Below are 22,238 nucleotides of genomic sequence, written 5' to 3' on the forward strand. Positions count from 1 at the left end.
ACTTTCATCAAAAACTTATTTCATTAGCAATAAATAAGGACGTAATAGACGGAGAGCGGACTTTGCAGTTCCTCCACCTCCACACTGTAAGAACACATACAAATCACACAAATCCATCTATCACCTCCACCACTTTACACTGACGCGTTTCGAACTCAACCAGAGCTCAGCTCATCTTCAGAGCAACGCAATCATTCAGCATGCTACGGTGTGAAATTTGGCATAGATGGACCTAAAGTAATACAGAGGTGCACTAGGGAAAGATTTTTAGAAAATCCCATGGAATAGGAAAATATCACAACTTTGTTTCTTTCTTTGTTTGTTGGGGATAATCTCTGAAACTATTGAGCTGATTTAAATAATTATTTTATCAATAGAAAGATACATTATCACTGATTGACATTAGAATACTTTAAAAAAAATGCAAACTTTCCGCAGAATAAAAATAAGTTTCAATTTTGAGGCAGATTTTCAAAATTATTTCAATAACAGTAATTCATGTCCCGCGGGAACTTTACAATTTCTCGGGATATAGTCCTATATGGTGTATGAAGTCTCGGGCAAAAGAAACCCGTAGTACTTTAACGTTTTCTAAAATTCTAACCCTGAATCAGCAAAGCAGGGTTTCAAAGCTGGTAAGAATCATAATTCATTACGTATGTAGGTTGATTTTTGTATTACAAAATTTGCACCATCTGTCTAAAAGAAAATCGGTCCGTATTTGTATTTCCAAGTAATCCTCCGAAAAATTAATCAAAACACGAAAAAAGGATCGCAGAAAGTAAATGTATGTTACTCCAAATTTAACGCGAGCGAAGCCGCGGGCAAAAGCTAGTCCTACTAATATTATAATTGTGAAAGTTTGTGAGTGAGTGAGTGAGTATGTGAGTGAGTGAGTGAGTATGTTTGTTACTTCTTCACGCTGAAACGGCTGGACGGATTTGGATGAAATTTCGCGAAAAGTTAGTTTATAACCTGGATTAAAACATAGGATACTTTTTATCCCGGTATTCCCACGGGATAGGGATAAAATCTCGAAATAACAACCTCTGGGCTTAGAGTCATGAAATTTTGTATGTAGGTAGTTGGACGTTTGGAATAACAGATAGGTGACTTTTTGACCCGATATTCCCACGGGATACCTAGGGATAAAATCTCGAAATAACAACCACTGGGTTTAACCTCTGGAATAACACACAGGCTAATTTTTATCCCGATATTCCCACGGGATATGGATAAAATCTTGAAATAATAACCGCTGGGCTTAGAGTCATGAAATTTGGTATGTAGGTAGGTAGCTAGACGTCTGGAATAATACATAAGGACTTTTTGACCCGATATTCCCACGGGATACCTAGGGATAAAATCTCGAAATAACAACCACTGGGCTTAGAGCCATGAAATTTGGTATGTAGGAAGCTGGATGTCTCATAGACGACTTTTTGACCCGATATTAACAACCACTGGGCTTAGAGGCATGCAATTTGGATGTAGGTAGCCGTATGTCTGGAATAACACATTAGTACGCTACTTTTTATCCCGATATTCCCACGGTATAGTTTTGTAACTAAGGGACCCCATACATCCCTGTATTATTATTATTATTATTATTATTTTGATTTTTTTCTTTAATTGTGTACTGTAGTTTTTAAGTATTTTATTTGTAATTATTTTATTTTGAAAAAAATACTTTCTGCCAAGTTTCTTGCGGCGCATTCTTCTTGGCAATGATGGTCTTTCTGAAAGCGCTGGTAGTATAAAAAATGACGTGTAAAAGTGCCCATTGCGGCCTATTTACTGAATAAATTATTTGAATTTGGATAGGGAAATTTTTCGAAACTTCAGCACTGGGTTTAGTCTTGAATTTTGTACAGTTATTCACAACACAACCTCAATGAAGACCACGATATAAATTTTGGAAATTTCCAGGGGAATTTTGTAAAATCCCGAAAATTTCAATTGCAGCTACCACACCGAATAGTTTACGCGTGCGAAGCCGCGGGTAAAAGCTAGTATATAATAAAGAGTTGTTGAAACCGCCCCAAACTTTAAATTGTACGATGGCATCTTTAGGAAAAAGAGGGAACTATCCTTTTTCTAGTAGTTGCAACAGCCCTCTATAGATATCCGAAGTTTACATGTCATTAATTTGACGTAAACTAATTAAGTCCATAAAGGTGCAGTGTTTATTTGATATAAAACGTAGCCATCGTTCGGAAATCGTCGTGATCAGCCAATTGTCTTTTTACGATGACCGATGTGCAATCTTTATGGCCGGGTACTGTATCTCATTCATCATCACTTTCTAACAATATGATATGTTTGGTAAAACGAAAATAATGCGATATCGATATTACTTGCGTTGTGTAATAAGCCAGACATGCAAACTCGTCCGTTTAACCCAATACTCAACCTGCAATTGCGTGCTTCCTTCCAGGCTTGGGCATTTATGTACTTTTGTTGTTATTTATAGCTTTGGAGCTGGTGTCGTTTGAGCGTGAGCCGCCAGTCGACCACATGGAAAAAGAGCGATTAAAAAGACTCCGAGCAGCCACATAGATGACATTCCTGTGATTTTCATCCACTTAATATTTTATTGTTATTCAAAAGTTTATTACCTACCTAGTGAATTTCGGCAGCACTTCTCTTTATAGTGACATTTATATGGTTAATAATAGGATATAGTTTCTAAATTATAACTTTGACAGTGTTGAGCACTTTAAACAGGTGTAAGTAAATCTTATTGTTAGACTTGTATCAAAATTGGATAGCTCAACCTAATTTCAGTACCTAATAAAAAAATAGGTATCCCTGAATTCTGTGATTATACAATGTATTCGTAGACGAACTCGAGTTTGAATAACTTTGTGAAATAAATTCAATGCATCTTAATAATTATAATTTTTAACAAATAACAAATCTGAATTATAAGAGCAATATTGACGTTTTTGGCTCTTGGTCTTGCACCTGTGAATGTTGACCTGAAGATGTACAAAGACAATGTCTTAACCTATCTATAGTTTAAAACAATATTAAATAAGGTACTATCAGTTACGATCTTAAAATAATTAATAACACAGTTAACACAGTATAGTCGAGGAACAGTATTTACTATAAAATAGCATTACACAGTAATAGACACAACATAATGTCATTGTCATCAAGATATCAAAAGCACCAGAATAGATGATTAAAGCATTAAATGCTAATATACAAAAATACAGCGGGCCTAATGAAACTCGATACAGATATTGCACATGAGGATTAAGAAGGATAATGAAATAATCTTTAATCAAACTTATTTTAGTCAAAATGGTTCCCGTTTCTGAAATAGTTGCAAATTAGCGATTTTTTTGTAAAACTCAATTTTTGGACTTTTTGGCTCATTGATGCCATTAAAACCAACATACATATTTTTAAGTAAAATACTCAAATAAATGTGTGGTAAGAATGTATAATATTTTCAATAACCAAACAAACTACACAAATTACATCAATAGAAAAGGCATTTCGAATATTATTTAAATAACGTTTAATTTTTTTTTAAATCTTCGTCGTGATAATTTTGTTTTACAGAAATTGTTTCGGAAACGTTAAACTTTTGGTTGGACTGAAGTTAGTTAGCTTGAAAACGATTTAAACGATCTCCCGCAAACCACTTCGTACAATAATCTGTATCAGCATTCGGGTCACCTGTATTAATTGATACAGATTTTAACAATTATAAAAGCTATGAATGAAACAGTAGTGTTTCAAGTTTGGTCGTTGACGCGGCCGATCACGGCATCCGTGCGCATCCGATCAAGGGCGCGCATTTGATCTCAACACATTGTTCTTAGTTAGGTAGCACTTAAATCGTGCAAACCGCGCTTAAAAAAAGAGGCAGTTTAAAAAGTAAGTTCCTGATGCAGTATTTAATTAATTACTAATTCTCGCCATTCTATGAATCTCTACTTAAGTTAAGTGCAAGTTTTATTTAACAGTTTTTATGTGTATTTTTATAATTACTTAAAATGATCTCATTTAATGTAGTATGATATTGTACTTATATGTGTAAAAGTATTTGTTTGTGTGTGTTCAATAACAATGATAGTATCTACAAGTGGAAAGTAATTTAAATTGTTTATACGTACCTGACATTGCGCGAGTGGGTACGCCATCTTGCTCATTTAATTAGTGTGTGTGTATGTGCTGAGTCACTTAGCACAAATATTTGAATTGATGGACGAGAACTAGTAAGTTCTATGAGTAATAAGCAAGGAGCGGAATTTTCATGGCAAAAATCAAATGTCAAGACGGATTGACCATTATGTTTTATCGACTGTCGATGTTTAATTGACAGTCAGCACGATATGTTTTAGGTAATAAAATGAGACATGTAATGGGGGAGGCCTTTGTCCTGCAGTGGGACACTATAGGCTACAAAAAAAATAGACATAGGTGTTTGTTACAATTTAAACATAAAACCGAAACGGAAATGATAAACAGTGTAACTGACGATAGACTAACCATCATTCAAAATAACAGAATCGAAATCTATATCTGTACTAATTTACTATTATATTTTTTTCATCTTGTCTGTAGTATAAAGAATTGTCATTATTTTCTCTCTACATTGTCACCATTTAAACTAAGAGAAGTAAGAGAATAATTTATAATTCAGAGAAGTATATGACTTTATCCATTTGTTAATCGTTTTTCTTTTACGATTAACCATTTTGGGTAACACGGGAACCTAATAAAATAATACTTATGAAAACTCAAGCGACATCGAATGTCAAATGTGACGTGACGTAATTTATCTTAATAAAGAAATGCAAGTGGCTTATCAAAGAGGTCAAATGCTACAAAATAATGTTAAAAGTCGGTAACTGGAATAGTCGATAAAACACAATGGTCAATCTCTCGTGACATTTGATTTTTGCTATGAGCATTCCGCTCCTTGGTAAATAAGTTTCCGTTGATTACTATCCATCCTGAAGCGAATGTAGTGCTTATGCCAACTGAAGGATCTTCAAAAATGTTATATTTAAACATTTTTTTTTTAAACAAATGTGACTATAATATTTTTTATTTTATTACCATGGAAACGCTTGTGCCACTGCAGTCTTTTGTACTGCGAATTGCGCTTATTATTTTACATAAGTGTAATCACACACGCTTTATTATCACGTGCACTTAAATTTCTTTTAATAATTTGACTCTATCTTCTGTGATTACAAAGCTCAAACAGCAATGCAAAAAAAAACTTCCGAAAGTAGTCAACAAGTACATACCTAGTATTGAAGAACGACGAGCGAAAACAAAACTTTAGTTTGCTAATGAGCTTTGTATGACATGAATTTTTAGACTACTTAACCCTTTGGACGCCAGAGTCAACCAGTCGTGACAGCCAATAAAATTCCTGACACGCCAGTCATCTATAGCTGACCAACATTCAACTCGAAAAAAATCTTTCCATTAATATTTAATTTGATTCGTTTTCGTTAGGAAATATTTTCTTATCTATTTTATAAAGATTTATAGGTACCATCAGCCAAATAAGTGGCCTATCAATTTTTAAACAAGTTCCTATCAAACTAATATGTCGCTAAAGTCGAACTTTCAAGTTGACAGATACGTCTATTGGCATTATTGTTTTATGACATGCAAACGATTATCAGCTTAAGGGTGGTAGACCACATATTTGGCTGATGGTACCACTCAGTATATTTGCGATGCTAAATTGTTAAAATATACAATCGTGCAAATGCGTAATATATTTCATAGCCGTGTACGCCAGTGTCATGACAGAATGACCGCTAGTGATGTGATTGCTTTGTGTAGAATATTTATATTATATAATCAATTTCGTTCACAATAATCAATTTCGCTATAATTTCTTTGGCAAGTGTATGGGATAATGTTCCACCAAGGTTCCACCCTGATATGAGATTCAGTTTCCTTGAATGCCAAAAAAACATTAGTAGCCACTTAACGTTATAAAAGATTTTAAGATTAGATTAGATGACTAAGAACATGATAACTTTTTCTGTGACTGAATGACTTTGTCCAATTAGTCCATACCCATACTATTGAGTACCTGTTTCATCCACCGGCGAGGACTGGATTTTTATTCAGCTTCCATCATCTTAATGTATAATTTAATCAATACTCATTATTTAAATAGTTTAATATGGAAATATCGTAGGTACCGCCTCATGTCATGAAGCGGTTAATAAATTGACCCTTAATTTTTAAAACACTGGTTCCTGAAAAGACATTGATAATAAGTAAATATGTAACTACCTAGATATTTAAATAATTAGTAATATGACGAGACTTGGACTTTTGTTAATTATACTTCCCAGATTCTAAAAACCGGCCAAATGCAAATAATCTCGTATAATCCAGTGTTACCAGAGCCCTGATTCTATGTATAATGTATGCAGTATGGGCTCATTTTATATTGATTTATGGGACCGTCCCCGATTTTTAATTTTATGCGATTTTTATTAGAAATATATTAACATAATATATACAATTACTTCAGCTGTTCTTGAGCCCTTGTACTTGACAGTGTAGTGACATTAATTATACTAGAGTCCAAAATTAGGCGAACTAGATTGGCAACTGAAAATGTTACCAGACATAGCAAAACAAAAATAGGCATAGGAGCTGGTGTAACTGTGGCAACATTTGTGTAATGAACTGTCAAATTGGTTCGCCTAATTCAGGACTCGAGTATAATTAGGGGTCCGTTTGTCAACTTAACCACAAACATCACTATAAAGTTACCATGTATGTTGATTATATATGTTGATAATATAAGATATTTCATATTATACACTGGGTTGAGATTTTGATGGTTGCCATGCTAGTTTTATAATTTGACTGGGGAGTGATCAGAAACATAATTCACATAATTCACTTGGTTGCTTCATTTTATTCGTAACGAAAACGAAAATATCCTTTTAAGAAGTTTCAAAGAGTTACTTTGAAAAAAACTCTTATCTAAAATCAATATGTCAACGAAATTGAACCTTGATGTAATGTCCATAAAGTTCACTCAGAAACATTATCTATTTTGAGCTACCAGTTTTTTAAAAGTAGTGACGATATGCAATTTTACATTCCATTATATCGGGCCGAATATTGTTAAGATTGTGGGCCACCTCAAGTAGGAACAGTGTTTTAACTATATATTTTTTTTATTTAATTATTTATGCTTCGAAAAGTTTCGTTAAGTCTCGGCCATCAACAATTTCGGTGTGTAGTGTAAATACTATTCTTGTCAACCTGTTTCGAAGTATATATTTAAGACAATATATTCTACACTTTATACTGGTCTAATCTTATGTTAATTTAAAATAAGGCTATAAAACAATTAGATATTTTTTTTTCTTACTTTACCCACCTCTCGCTGGTTAAATGTGAAATCATAGTGACATAATTTATCAATACATGCCGATAGGCGACTAAATTATTTTACAAAACTCATAGTGGCTGCAGATTTGGTTTCATACCCAAAGTATCCGTTTATTTTTAAGTGTTGGGACATCTTTAGTCTGTGATATTATATTGTACATTCGCCTGTTGCATTTCTTACTCATTTACATTCCGATAAAAAGTGTTATAATATAAATCTTCATGAAAAAATAATTTTGCTAATCCGTAAAATGCAATATTCATATTGAATAAGTTTATTTTTCATCACACTTGCTCGTAAACAGTGTCGTAACATGCAGGCTACCTTGGTTGCAACCCCCCAAATAAAACCCTCGACCTTAATGTGCTTGTCATGAAACCCGTGGTCGGTAAATGAGTCATTGCGCGTACACATTGTCTTGTCATGAAGCCCAAGGTCGGTAAATGAGTCCGTGCCCGTATTGATGGCGCGGCGCGCGCTCTTGCTGCAGGACTACATGGACCACCACATGCACACGCACGTTGCGGCGCATGCTGAGGGAGGTAGAGGGCGATGTTGCCAAGAGCACAGCCTAAGGTATCGCCAATATTTGAAAGAATTATATTTTTTCTTTTACAAATATAAAATTTTACTTGCAAATGTGATGAAAAACATTGTATGTCGCACGGGCGGTACTAGAATTACGAACATCGACTCATTAAAGCCCTCAGTCTTCGACTTCGGGCTTCTAATAGACTCTCGTTCGTAATTCCTTATTTACCGCCCTTAAGACACAATGTACTATTACCTTTAACAAAGCATGCACATAGAAAACTTTGTTACGATTCAGAAATTGTTGTTCCCTGTGCACGTAGGAGACCTTAGATTGGTTTCACCGCCTACAAAACTTTAATAAATATAACTATCATCTTCGTTTGCTATTATCCGAGATTTGCATCATATTATGACGGCGATCATGTGTAAAAGATGCTGCTTTCTTCAAGTTCGCACGTACAATAAAGTTAACCAACAAGTATTTCGCCAGTTATGATGACAGTTTAGTTCTACTTCTACATAATAAATATGCCAATACCAATAAGGCTATTCAAGTAGTCACATTCTCCTACGAAGCAATTGCTTGTTGTTTAGGTAATGAAATATTCTTTAGTTAACGTTTATTGATTTTCCGATTCGATTTCCAGTTTCTGTAAGAATTAAACTGAATTATACACTTTTGTCAATTTTAAGTAGTACCATCAGCCAAATAATTATATGGTCTACCACCCTAAAGTTGTGAATCGTTTGCATGTCATAAAATAATAATGCCGATAGACGTATCTGTTAACTTGAAAGTTCGTTTTTAGCGACATATTCATTTGATAGAAACTTGATCAAAAATTGATAGACCACTTATTTGGCTGATGGTACCTTCTGCTGAAGGCTACTTAAATACTTGCAGCTAAAAATAAAATTTAAGTCGTCACATTCACCATCTCTTACCTCATCCTATACCATATGAAAAAAAAATGGGAAAGAGACTGTGATTTCGAGCGCGGTTTACCATTACGGCCTCTGGTTTTGATAGTTTCATACGTTTCGACATTATTAAATGAACTCCGCTTAAAACCACAACTAGATTGAAGGTTTTGCTGCAAAGCAGCTTTAGTGTAATTCGTGTAAAAGTAGCTTCGAATACTCCTGGACATTTTTTAGAAATTGAGTTTCTGACAAATGGGTCACAATTACAAACTTTAATTTGGTACTTACTTAAGTTTGAATTAATATTTGTCGTTTTGCACGACAGTATAAAAGTTTTTTTTAATAGGACCCAAATCACTGATCCTAATCGTACTAGGAGAAACATTGTTAAATAGTATTTTAGTTAAAATTAAAGTAGTAATACTTACTTATTATTTATTATCTTATTTCTTGGCTTTGTACTTAAGTGAAAACTAACCAGTTGGAGTCAAATGTTATTTACCAACATAATTTTTGTCTTAAATTTATGGATATTTAAGTGTTTTCGATTTTACTTGTCGATGTGATTGATTATAATATGTGTCTTGAACAATATAATGAATGTACTTAAATCATGTCAATAAATTGTATTAAAAGGAAAAACTAATTTATTATTCAAAAAATGATAGAATTAAGTTCGCAACCTTGTAATTTTTAACCGACTTCAAAAAAGGAGGAGGTTACTATGTTCCAATGTTTGTATTTTTGTATGTATCGTCGCCGATTACTCGATTTTCAAAATTCTTTTTTTATTCGAAAGGGTACTCTTCTGAGGTGGTCCCATTGTCACCAGGTCAAGATCTGATGATGGGATCCTAGGGAAATCGAGGGCAAACCTCAAATTTTATAGGCACACCTATGGCGATTTTGGCATTTTTAGCATTAAGATAAGCATTTACATTCAGAAAGTATCATTTGGTAAACTGGACCTGATGAAGAAGACCGTAGATGACCAATGGAACTCGTCAAAGCTAAGTAATGCTCGCTCGTCTATAAACGATCATTATTAATATACCTAGATAAGCGACTAAGAAGGAGCTTTAAGTTAATGATTCTTTCGAACTGATCTGATGCTGAAGCCGGAAGGTAGGCAACGGAACTCTGTTATAAAACAACGTATCTAAGCCGTGTTTGGGCTTAATGGAATCGTTGTGAGATGTACTTTGACTACGAATTACTAAAAAGTGAGAAATAAGGAAAAAAATAACAAAAAAATAAAATCGACTCCAAAAAAATAAAAAAATAACAATAAATGGAACCGACTACAAAACCCTTAAAAATATTTTTCTAGCATTAGGTACCTACTAGCTCGAAGTCGGTGTCTCAGCACGACCCAGCAGGGTGGATTGAAACGCATAGTATTTAGGTGAGGTAGACGACTATTGTTCGATTCCTGCTGGCTCGTGCTGAGGCACTGACTTCGAGCTAGTAGGTAGTTACCTAGTGCTAGCAAAATATTTTCAAGGGTTTTGTAGTCGGTTCCATTTTTTGTTATTTTTTAATTTTTATGGAGTCTGTTTTACTTTTTGTTAAAATTTTTCTTTATTATAATGTGCAGTCACCACCAACGGCGTGTATGAATATCTGATATAGTTTGGCTAATGAAAGCTGAACCCAGCTATTATTTGAGTGGCAACATTATTCAAATGTCATGGGCAAACAGACCAAAGAGTATAGTATGAAAACAGACACCTGAGCTTGTACTATTATTTATTCTATGACTTGTTGAGTTTAGTACCTTCGTGTGTTAAAATAGAGTTTTTTGGAAATTTACTGCTGAAACATGGGCGGAACAATCAAAGTGGTGTGCCACAGATTATTTTAACCATGATAAGCAAATTCAAACAAAAACTAGCATAGAGAGAAGCCTTATTCAAACAGAAATAAAAACCGGCCAAGAGCTTGTCGGAGACGCCCAAAATAGGGTTCCGTAGCCATTACGAAAAAACTAAGTAATATATCTTCCAAGTTTAGGTATATTTTATACGTTAGGCTGCTATTTACTCTTAAACTACTAATAATTTTCAAGCAAACTTAGCCGTTATAGTTTTCCTGTGGGATCTTGAGCTATCAATAGGTAAGAAAAACATAATTAGACTTGTTTTACATTATTTAATACCATATATGAGCAGGACAAACGAAGAGTACTCGTGGATTAATTGAGTTTTCATTACAGTCTTCTGGACAATCAAGCGCTTTAATTAATTAATTTCACTATTTAGTAATTCAACGTGTTCTCTTTCGTTAACTTTCATGTGTAGGTACTCAGCTCACTTATTTTCTAAACTTAAATTTAACCTTCCGTATGGAATAACAATGGACCACGGAATAAATTCTTAACTAATTATAATCACACTGTCTCTTATTTACTGACTTTAAAATACTTGAGAAAGTATATCAAAAGCTATTTATTTTAAATACCTATAAGTACTTAACGGTTCAAATATTCACGTTTCAAATAAATGTTGTATTGTAAATATTTAAGCTGTACTACGTCTAAACTTCTTTTACCACTCATCAACACTAATTTTTCTTTAACATCTCATAGGTGTTCCATCAGGATTTGTCGGTATTTTTGGTTTACACACTTTTTTCCTGCCATTAGAACCACTAACCATAGTGCAAGTAAAAGTAAAGTATCCACATGATGAAGACTTTGTGTAGTATGTGTGTGAGTATTGTTTTCGTATGTTATTCTCGTTGTCCAATGCTCCTGTCACCGTTTTGGATACAGAAACATATCTGTTGTCTTCCTTATCGTTATTGGTATTTGAAAAAGATCTCAAGTCTTTTGGGGCGACATTTTTTCCATAAGGTGAGACACTGGGATATACGTATTTGATTTTACCTGTGCCAGGACTGAGAGAGACTGATTGAGCTTGAGATGGGGAGTCTCTTGATCCTATAGCATACGTTTTCTGTTTAGAGGCGACTGACTTAACGCTGCCAGTAAAACCGATAGGGATTGTGTAGCCTCCTGTTCCGGGTACACTTTCCCCGGGCTGATAGATTCTACTTTCGTCTGGTCTTATTTCAGTTTTTCTTTGTGTTATGACCGCATCATGATCGCGTAATGACCCTAACACAATATGCTGAGTATTACCACCGTTACTCTGCTTGATTTCGAAGCTTTTTCTGCTTGGGTTGTGAAGAGACTGGTGCGTTTCAGAATCTTTACCAAAATCCTCGTAATTGTACTCGGGTTGTTCTCCATCTACAGGCTCATTTCCTTCTGTTCCAAAACCTCCATCAGGGTCATAATCATCTGGTGGATTATCTTCTTTGTCGCTAGTGTAATCGATATCTGCATTATTTACTCCGTAGGTTGGTTGGAATGATCTTGTATTACTCATGATATTAGGACCTGGAGTTGGTTTGTTTTCAGTGTCATCTTTGTGGTGATCGGAGTGAGTGTGACCAGACAGTTTGTTGTCATGTTTACCCGCTAATTCGTTTTTCGTTTCTAAAGTGTCGTTCTGCAGATCATTTATCTCAGGCAATGGCTCTGGTGTTACATCCAATGGCTTCTCGGTTTCATACACATTAATATTTACATCACTTTTATCAAAAACATCAATTTTGTTCAAAGGAAGCCGGCTAGCAAATACTGCGTCTTTATCTAAACTCGATCCAGCTTGAGCTGCTCCGGTGTACTTAATACCATATTTAAATATACCTTCCAGCTGCGATTGTGACTCCCCAATGCGCCCCGTAGAATGAGAAGAGGCTTTTCCAGCACCTACAAACGGACTTTTGAATAGGTCATGCTGTGATTTATCGCTCTCTTTATAAGGAGTAAATCCAATCTGTGCCTGAGAAGACGTACTCCCCGGACCACGTGCTTGGGCCTCAGCTGATCCTCCTTTGACACCACCTTGGACTTGTGTATTTGATGAATGCATTTTGCCGTCGCTTTGGGCACCTGAAGTCAATGAGCCGGTTTCAGAGCCTAGATTGACGTTAGCTTGGGATTTACTATTTCGGCTGTATCCTTGAGCAACGCTAATAGCTCCGTGTTTTCCTCCAGATACCTCGCTTTGTGCTCCTTTACTTTCGTCACTGATTGCAGCTTGAGCAGAAAAAGTACCGCTGCCCGCGTATGTGCCACTGACTTGTGTTTTAGCTCGTCCCTTATTGTTTCCTCCATTGGAAAACGCACTGGCCAATGTACCGTTAGCATTTTGAGATATACTTGATTCCGCTTGTGATTCATCTCCATCTGCATCTGATGTTATGGAATTAGGATCGATCACGTTTTGTGGTATATCTGAAACAAATTCATTCCAGAAATTGACTAATAAAATCATCCAATCTTACAAGTTCAGCAAGAAATATAGTTAAATGGTCAGTGCCTTTTTTCTAAAAAAAAACCGAGCAAGTGCGGCTCGGGCCACGTGCAGTGAAGGGTTCCGTTATACTCGTAATATGTGATAAATATTCAATATCACGTTTTGATCGACTATTACCTACTCGCTGAGCTAAATATGATAGTTTTCCTTTTAAATTCATTGTAGGAGTAGTCATGAACAGTGACTAATCAGGGCATTATAAATGGGGGTTAAATAAATAAATAAATAATGAAGAATGGCAAGCTATACCGGCCCAAGTGATTAGATTAATTATTATATAAACTTCATGATTTATCATATTGTCTGGTCATTATAAATATTTCACGGTCACAATCGTTAATTTGGGACTTACGAGTACAAAATGGGTCTCAAATTAACGCTCGTGACCGTACGTGATCACTGGCCAATTTTATTGCAACAAAATTTTGGGTAACTGAAGACTGATTAATTCAATCGAAAAGCATGGGTGCGACGAGCCGAGCTAGCGAAGCGAGCCTGCAGTGCAGAATTGAACTCAACTACATATTATATATTACTTCCTTTACAGATTTTGATAAAACGAAGAAATTTCATATTATTTGCATTTTCAATTTAGGTTTAATATCTGCCCAATAGGTAATAGACATTAATCTATACATATAATAAAGCTGAAAAGGGTCGAAAGTCTGTAAATAGAAGATATTCGAAAAAAAGTTGGCAGAGGATACTTAAAATTGATACTCGTAACAGACAGAACACGCTCCAATAGTTTTTAGAATTTGTTTTTCTGTTTATCTGTTTGTCGTTTATTTGTCAGCGCATCACGTGAAAACGGCTGAACGGATTTTGATGTATGTAAACTACTAATCTGTCGAGAAAATCCCCGACCAGGTTATTGGCTCTGTGCACGACATCAGCGCCACCTAGCGTCCGCAAGTTTGTCGGTTGTGAGGTTCTGACGTTTTGAAATTTCATTGCGACTGTGACAAAAATCAAACCTATCACGTACCTATTAATTTATAATACAAAATTTCTGTGATACCTACCGTGATTTGGGTGGACAAAGGGCTGCGTGAATTAAATTTTTGTCATTAAAATTAAATAAGGTAAGTAAAATTTATTCAAAGAGTGTGTTTTATTTTGGTTATGTCAGGGTTTGTTTACTTCATGTTTAGTCGTACTTTTATTGTAAGACAAAAAGATAAAGCTACTTTAATGGTTTCTTTAAATAATAGTAAACATATATAATTGTTCTTGTATCGCTAGTAATAAAATAAATATCGTTTTCATCTCTCCTGTTCGGAAAGTTTAATTTTCATGGATAGATAGCCGGGTGGAAAATTGCGTTTTCATCTCTAGGGTGGAAAGTATTTTTTTTTTTAATTTTTACGGTTAGCCATGGAGTCGAAGATAATTGAGTTACGTTAATAACACTTTTTTCGCCTTTCGGCCTGGCCATCTAGATACACGTCGTGACCAAGGAGCATATATATCCGTTTGAAACAAGAAATTTGACTTTTATTATGTCACGAATATTATTCCATCTCTTTCTTTACTTAGGTTAAGAAAGAGATGAAATATATAAATAAGTAACAAAGGTCAAACTTCTTCGTTCGGCGTTCAACCTCCAGTTTTGTATATAAGTTCCTTGGTTGTGTCGTGACCAACTAGATTTTTTTTATAGTCGGCCGTGGCAATAAGTGGCCAGTGCGAAAAGGTTGGAGGTTGTATATCAGTAAATTTAATTTATTAATATTTTCATTTTTCTTGTAGTATTTTACTTTCCTCACAGTCGAAATGAAAAGTAGTGTCTAACTCGGGTGAAATTACCCATTTCCCCTCAAACTATTGGCGCTCTCACTTCGTTCGAGCGCCAGAAATATCTCGGGTGAAATGGGTCACTTTCCACCCTTGATTATCAATCTACTATTTCAGATCAAAATACGTATTATTTTGACGACCTGTTTTGTGTGTATTACTCAATATAAAATTTCAACCACAAACCGTTTCAAAAGGAAAATTGTTGGTATCTGCTGGACATGTCCGGGATGTAGAGGAATTAAGAACAAAACAGGGACTGTGTTCAATAATTCAAGAAGACAAACATCTATTTCTAAAATTAGGCAGTTAAGTCTACACAAATTGCTTTGTTAATGACAGATTCATATGAGTATGACAGATGACAGAGCCTACATTATTTCTACTTTTGGCCACTATTATCGCTGCGATAGATTTCATTACCCCCACTTAGTACTTCGCACCCAGCGAATAGGCTATAAAAATTCAACCCCTAAAATCGATTAAGTTTAGTTTGCACATGAATCTTATGAAATTACTTAGGAAGGAGGTGCAAACTTTTTTTCAACGACTTCGAGTACCCTGCTAAACTAACAAACAGATGGCGCTGAAATTAATTCGTTGTTAGTCACGTGACATGAATATGTCACTGAAAAAGGATTTTGCCAAATTAACTCTAAGTTTAGAAGAAGGAGTACGGATATCAACAAATTTACTTGAATACTTAATTTATTTTTAAATAACAAAATTAAACGACAATAAATTAACTACCACACATTGCACAGTGCCAACTTTTGGGGAACTGAATAAACATTAAGTTATCAAATTAAGATTGTTTTTTTTTGGAATCTTTTTGTATTTTTTATTTCAAAACCAATCTTAATTTGATTGCTTAATAACGATATCTCTTGTCCGGGTGGGCGGTTAGTTCCGATGGAGTGCCGAAAAAGTTTCTCGATGAGAGCTACGGCATAGATGTCGCTAGTGTCGCTGCTTAAGTGGCTAAATAAGAAACAACACAAGCTGAGATATTGAAATAAAAAATACAAAAAGATTCCAAAGAACCAATCTTAATTTGATTGCTTAATAACGATATCTCTTGTCCGGGTGAGCGGTTAGTTCCGATGGAGTGCCGAAAAAGTTTCTCGATGAGGGCTACGGCATAGATGTCGCTAGTGTCGCTGCTTAAGTGGCTAAATAAGAAACAACACAAGCTGAGATATGAGGTGCATAGGAGAAATTCGTGTCTGTATCGTTGTCCAGCGGTGGTGTAGCGGTATAGCACACGGCACGGAAAACCGAGGACCTGGGTTCGATTCCCAGCGCTGGTCTTATTTTTCTGGTTTTTCTGTGCATCTATATTTCAGTTTGTATTTTCGATATTAAGTCATCAAATTATGATTGGTTGTTGTATTTTTTATTTCCATTTCAAATTTGTTACTTTTACGGTCATCCCGTAAAACCATATCGAAAATACATACTGAAATATAGATGCACAGAAAAACCAGAAAAATAAGACCAGCGCTGGGAATCGAACCCAGGTCCTCGGTTTTCCGTGCCGTGTGCTATACCGCTACACCACCGCTGGACAACGATACAGACACGAATTTCTCCTATGCACCTCATATCTCAGCTTGTGTTGTTTCTTATTTAGCCACTTAAGCAGCGACACTAGCGACATCTATGCCGTAGCCCTCATCGAGAAACTTTTTCGGCACTCCATCGGAACTAACCGCTCACCCGGACAAGAGATATCGTTATTAAGCAATCAAATTAAGATTGGTTTTTTGGAATCTTTTTGTATTTTTTATTTCAATATCTCAGCTTGTGTTGTTTCTTATTTAGCCACTTAAGCAGCGACACTAGCGACATCTATGCCGTAGCTCTCATCGAGAAACTTTTTCGGCACTCCATCGGAACTAACCGCCCACCCGGACAAGAGATATCGTTATTAAGCAATCAAATTAAGCTTGGTTTTGAAATAAAAAATACAAAAAGATTAAAAAAAAAACAATCTTAATTTGATAACTTAATGTTTTCCGTTTAGTCCGTTACTTCCGTTTCCGCTCATCGCGTTAATCGCCTACGTGCATTAATAATACTTATGTACATAATATAGGTACAATTGCTTACTTACCATTGTTTCTGTTAATTCCTGGAACCTGTAAAAATATTAACAAAATGAATATAGGTACCTAATCGTAAAATTAAACCAAGTTGAAGTACAGTAGGTAATATAAAATCAGAATGATTCAATTTTTAGCTAACCTGACCCAAACCAAAATCCTATAATAAATCAATTTGCAAACTCAATCATTTTGGGCTTTCTACAATTATAGGTACCCCACATCAGACCATTTTGATGAAAATGTAAACATATTTAGTTACAAACAACCCTTGCACAATGCACATGGAATCAATACTTCATTTAGTAGGCTTATGCAGGAAACACTTAATTAAAATGCAATTGGTAATTGATACCCAACGTGCGCCTAGTAGCACGTAAGTAGTAGTTTTTATAACAAGTGTCCACGTCAAGTCGAATTTTTATAAATTGTGTTTCTGCTGTAATATGTACGCTATGATTCCTCTAAACATGCGCCACGTATCGTCGTTCCTACCTAAGTAATTGTTAAATTAATTTATTAAATCGTATAATTGGATATATGAGTCTATGGGATAGGGAAACGGCGCATTTGTTTATGTTTTCATTGAAATGGTCAGGCATGCAGGTATTCGAAAATATCAGCATTAATGTGAAAAATGGCGCATCTGCTACGAATAAAATATTTATTCATTTATTCGTAGCGCATTCGATTCACCACTCATTGGTACATTTTATATATAAATGTGATGCCGTCTCCGATTATTTCGTACCTACAAACCAAACAGTGACGGCATCACTGATACGAGTATCTGTCACATAAAATGTATCAAAAACCGGCTAAGAGCGTGTCTGACACGCCCAAGATAGGGTTCCGTAGCCATTACGAAAAAAATCAAGTAATATCATGTGCGTTATAACACAATTAAAACACTTACTTTACGTATTAAAATCTATTACCAGAAAAAGAGCGTATCTTCACGGCACTTACGTCCTTTTGTTGAGAAGCGCAGTTTTTCGGCAATAACTCAAAAACGGTATATCCGATCATGTTGAAACCAATTTTCGTTGAAAGTATTTATTAAGCGTTACCTTTCCATATTTTTTGCATATTTTTTGGACGAACGGTTTACAAGATAGAAGGGGGGGGGGCACAATTTTTGCTACTTTGGGAGCGATTTTTACCGGAAATCTTCACTTAATCAAAAAAACTTTTTGAGAAATCTTACTATCTTTTCAAAAGAGCTGTCGAACTGTTGCGTTGATGCGAGTTAAAAAAATTTTGTTTTTCAATTTCTGTTAAATGTATTATGGAGTGCCCCCCTATAAATATTTATTTTTGTAATTTAACTACAAAACTAAATAGCGGCTTTGACAAGACATCTGTACTCCAAATTTTATTGATATACATTTTGTAGTTTTCGAGTAAAATGCCTGTGTGACATACGGACGGACGGACGGACAGACAGACAGACAGACAGACAGACAGACGGACTTGACGAAACTATAAGGGTTCCGTTTTTGCCATTTTGGCTCCGGAACCCTAAAAAGCTGTAAAACAAGCACAAAATATACGACATACGTATGCTTAAAAGTATGTCAAGATACCATATCTACAGTAAAAGTATGCAAACTTAAATTAAATATAAGTAGTATAATTATTAGTTTACCTTGTGTTCTACGTCTTGGTTAGTTGTACTGCCGGGATCTTGACTAGATGTGTAACCAGTTTGTCCTCCAGGACCTTGGTTATTGGTGTAACCATTCTGTCCCCCAGGTCCTTGATTAGTTGAGTAACCATTTTGTACTCCAGGTCCTTGGTTTGTTTGATAACCATTTTGTCCCCCAGGGCCGAGATTGGGTGAGAAACTATTTTGTCCGTCGGGTAATTTGTTAATTGTGTAGCCGCCAGGGCCTTGATTAGATGGATCGCCATTTTGTCCACCAGGACCTTGGTTAGTTATGTAGTTATTCTGCTCACCTGGGCTTTGGTTAGTCGTATATACATTCTGACCACCTGGACCTTGGTTCGGTGGGAAACGATTTTGTCCGTTTGAACCCTGATTGGTCGTGTAACCATTTTCTCCCGCAGGCCCTTGGTTTGTTGAGTAACCGGTTTGAGCACCTGGACCTTGACCAGTAGTGTAACCGTTTTGGCCCCCAGGTCCTTGGTTCGTTGAGTAACCATTTTGTCCGCCAGGGCCTTGACCGTTAATGTAACTGTTTTGGCCCCCAGGTCCTTGTTTTCCTGGGTAACCATTTTGTCCGTTTGGACCTTGACTAGTAATGTAACCGTTTTGTCCCCCAGGTCCTTGGTTCGTTGAGTAACCATTTGGTCCGACTGGACCTTGACCGGTAGTGTAACCGTTTTGACCCCCAGGTCCTTGATTAGTTGAGTAACCATTTGGTCCTCTTGGTCCTTGGTTGGTTTGATACCCATTTTGTCCTCCAGGTCCTTGGTTCGTTTGATAACCATTTTGTCCTCCAGGTCCTTGGTTCGTTTGATAACCATTTTGTCCTCCAGGTCCTTGGTTCGTTTGATAACCATTTTGGCCCCCAGGTCCTAGATTAGATGGAGGGCCACTAGGACCTTGGTTTGTTATGTAGCCATTCTGCCCACCCTGGCCTTGGTTAGCCGTGTATACATTCCGACCACCCGGACCTTGATTCGAGGTGTAGCCGTTTTGTCCACCAGGACCTACATTTAGCGAGAGGTCATTTGGTCCACCAGGCCCTTGGTTAGATGTGTAACCATTCTGTCCATCTGGGCCTTGGTTAGCTGTGTATCCACCCTGACCACCTGGATCTTGATTCGAGGCGTAGCTGTTTTGTCCACCAGGTCCTACATTTAGCGGGAGACCATTCTGTCCACTAGGACCTTGGTTAGATGGGTAACCATTCTGTCCACCTGGACTTTGATTAAATAGATAACCGTTCTGCCCACCAGGTCTTTGATTGAATGGATGATTGTTTTGTCCACCAGGACCTTGATTAGTTGAATAACCATTCTGCCCACCGGTACCGCCAATCGGTTTAGAATTCGAACCCAAATTAAATACTGTCGGACCTACGAGCCCAGTAGATCCTGGAGGACTACCTCCTGTTCCAATAAATTGAGGATTATTTCCTGGAGCAACTACACAGCAGAAATAAGTTGGACTTTGTCCTGTTCCAGGTAAAGCTCCAGTTATGAGTGACCAATCTTTTCCAAATGGCGGAAGATTATTCCAATTAGTATTACCGCCAGGTGATCCTCCGCCTTGTCGACTACCCGGTCCACCGCCCTGTCCGTTCCAATTAGCACCACCTCCTGGTAATCCACTGGGTCCATTCGGTGCTCCACCATGTCCACCGCCCGGCTCAGTCCATTTAGCACCGCTCCTTGGTGATGTTCCACCGTGCCCACCACCCGGTCCACCGCCTTGTCCGTTCCAATTAGTGCCACCTCCTGGTGATCCCCCGGGACCACTTGGTGCTCCCCCTTGTCCACCGCCCGGCCCATTCCAGTTAGTACCGCCCTCTGGTGATGTTCCAACGTGTCCACCACCCGGTCCACCGCTTTGTCCGTTCCAATTAGTACCACCTCCTGGTGTTCCCCCAGGACCACTTGGTGCTCCCCCTTGTCCACCGCCTGGCCCATTCCAGTTTGCACCACCTGGTAATGTTCCTCCGTGTCCACTGCCCGGGCCCCCGCCTTGTCCAATCCAGTTTGTACCACCTCCTGTTGACGCTCCGGGTCCATTTGGACCTCCTCCCCCTTGTCCATTCCAGTTAGTACCGCCACCTGGTGACCCCCCAGTCCCAGTTGAACTTCCCCCGTGTCCACCACCTGGAGCACCACCCTGTCCGTTCCAGTTGGAACCACCTCCTTGTGATTCTCCGGGCCCATTTGGGGCTCCTCCGTGACTACCACCCGGTCTACCACCTTGTCCGTTCCAGTTAGTACCGCCTCCTGGTGAACTCCCAGGCCCAATTGAATCTCCCCCGTGTCCACCATCCGGTTGGCGGCCTTGTCCGTTCCAGTTTGTCCCACCTCCTAGTGAATTTCCAGGCACATTTGGACTTCCTCCTCCTCCCCCTTGTCCATTCCAGTTAGTACCGCTGCCTGGTGAACCCCCAGACCCAGTGGAACCTCCCCCGTGTGCACCACCCGGAGCACCCCCCGGACCGTTCCAGTTGGAACCACCTCCCTGTGATCCTCCGGGCCCATTTGGAGCTCCTTCGTGACTACCACCTGGTCTACTACCCTGACCGTTCCAGTTACTACCTCCTCCTGGCGATCCGCCAGGTCCAGTTGAATCTCCCCCGTGTCCACCTCCCGGAGCGCCTCCCTGTCCATTCCAGTTGGAACTACCTCCTGGTAATCCTCCGGGCCCATTTGGAGGTTCTCCGTGGCTCCCACCTGGTCTACCACCTTGTCCGTTCCAGTTAGTACCGCCTCCTTGTGACCCCCCAGGCCCAGTTGAATCTCCCCCGTGTTCACCACCCAGTCCGTTGCCCATGGAACCGCCTCCCGGTGATTCACCAGGTTCATTTGGGACACCTCCTTGTCCATTCCAATAAGTACCCCCTCCTGGTGATCCCCCAGGCCCACTTGGTTTTCCCCCATGTCCACCACCCGGGCCAACCCCTTGTCCGTTCCAATTAGTACTCCCACCTGGTAAACCCCCAGGCCCAGTTGGTCCTCCCCCGTGACCACTACCCGGAGCACCCTCTTGCCCGTGCCAGGTGGAACCGCCTCCGGGGTCATTTGAAATTCCCCCATTACCACCGCCTGGGCCATTCCAGTTAGCACCACCTCCTGGTGGACCTCTTGGTGCATTTAGGCTTCCCCCTTGACCTTTCCAGTTAGTGCCTCCTCCTGGCGTTCCTTGATTGTTCCAACCGCCACCACTACTTCCACCAGTTGGGCGTCTCAAGTTTTCCGCTCCAGGTACGGAGTGGTCAAAGCATTCATCACAACTAGGATCGTACATAGACTGACTTTGCGCTTGTCCCATACCGCTCCTTCCACCTAGAATAAAGTGAAAGATAAGTTAGACTTTTTAAAACAGCTGTCTGTCACGACATAATTTTTGGGAATCCCCAAGGTAATTTAATAAAA

General features: G+C 37.9%; 2 protein-coding genes across 4 annotated transcripts in view; one reads left to right on the forward strand and one right to left on the reverse strand.

Annotated features, from left to right (window-relative positions):
* Positions 1 to 6,292, forward strand: part of LOC141435182 (ras-GEF domain-containing family member 1B-like) — a 32,313-nt gene extending 26,021 nt beyond the window's left edge. For all 3 annotated transcript variants that reach the window (XM_074097804.1, XM_074097797.1, XM_074097789.1), the window contains exon 12: positions 2,474 to 6,292. In XM_074097804.1, coding sequence (XP_073953905.1) covers positions 2,474 to 2,559 — 86 coding nt within the window. In that variant the 3' untranslated portion in view covers positions 2,560 to 6,292. The remainder of the gene's footprint in view (positions 1 to 2,473) is intronic.
* Positions 6,293 to 11,002: 4,710 nt separating this feature from the next.
* The window catches only part of LOC141435256 (uncharacterized), a 28,702-nt gene continuing 17,466 nt past the window's right edge, over positions 11,003 to 22,238 (reverse strand). Inside the window, exons 4-6 of the mRNA XM_074097927.1 lie at positions 18,805 to 22,148; positions 17,168 to 17,192; positions 11,003 to 13,172 (exon numbers count right to left, since the gene is read on the reverse strand). Coding sequence (XP_073954028.1) covers positions 11,440 to 13,172; positions 17,168 to 17,192; positions 18,805 to 22,148 — 5,102 coding nt within the window. The 3' untranslated portion in view covers positions 11,003 to 11,439. The remainder of the gene's footprint in view (positions 13,173 to 17,167; positions 17,193 to 18,804; positions 22,149 to 22,238) is intronic.

Source organism: Choristoneura fumiferana, chromosome Z, assembly GCF_025370935.1.
Source record: "Choristoneura fumiferana chromosome Z, NRCan_CFum_1, whole genome shotgun sequence".
Taxonomy (NCBI): domain Eukaryota; kingdom Metazoa; phylum Arthropoda; class Insecta; order Lepidoptera; family Tortricidae; genus Choristoneura; species Choristoneura fumiferana.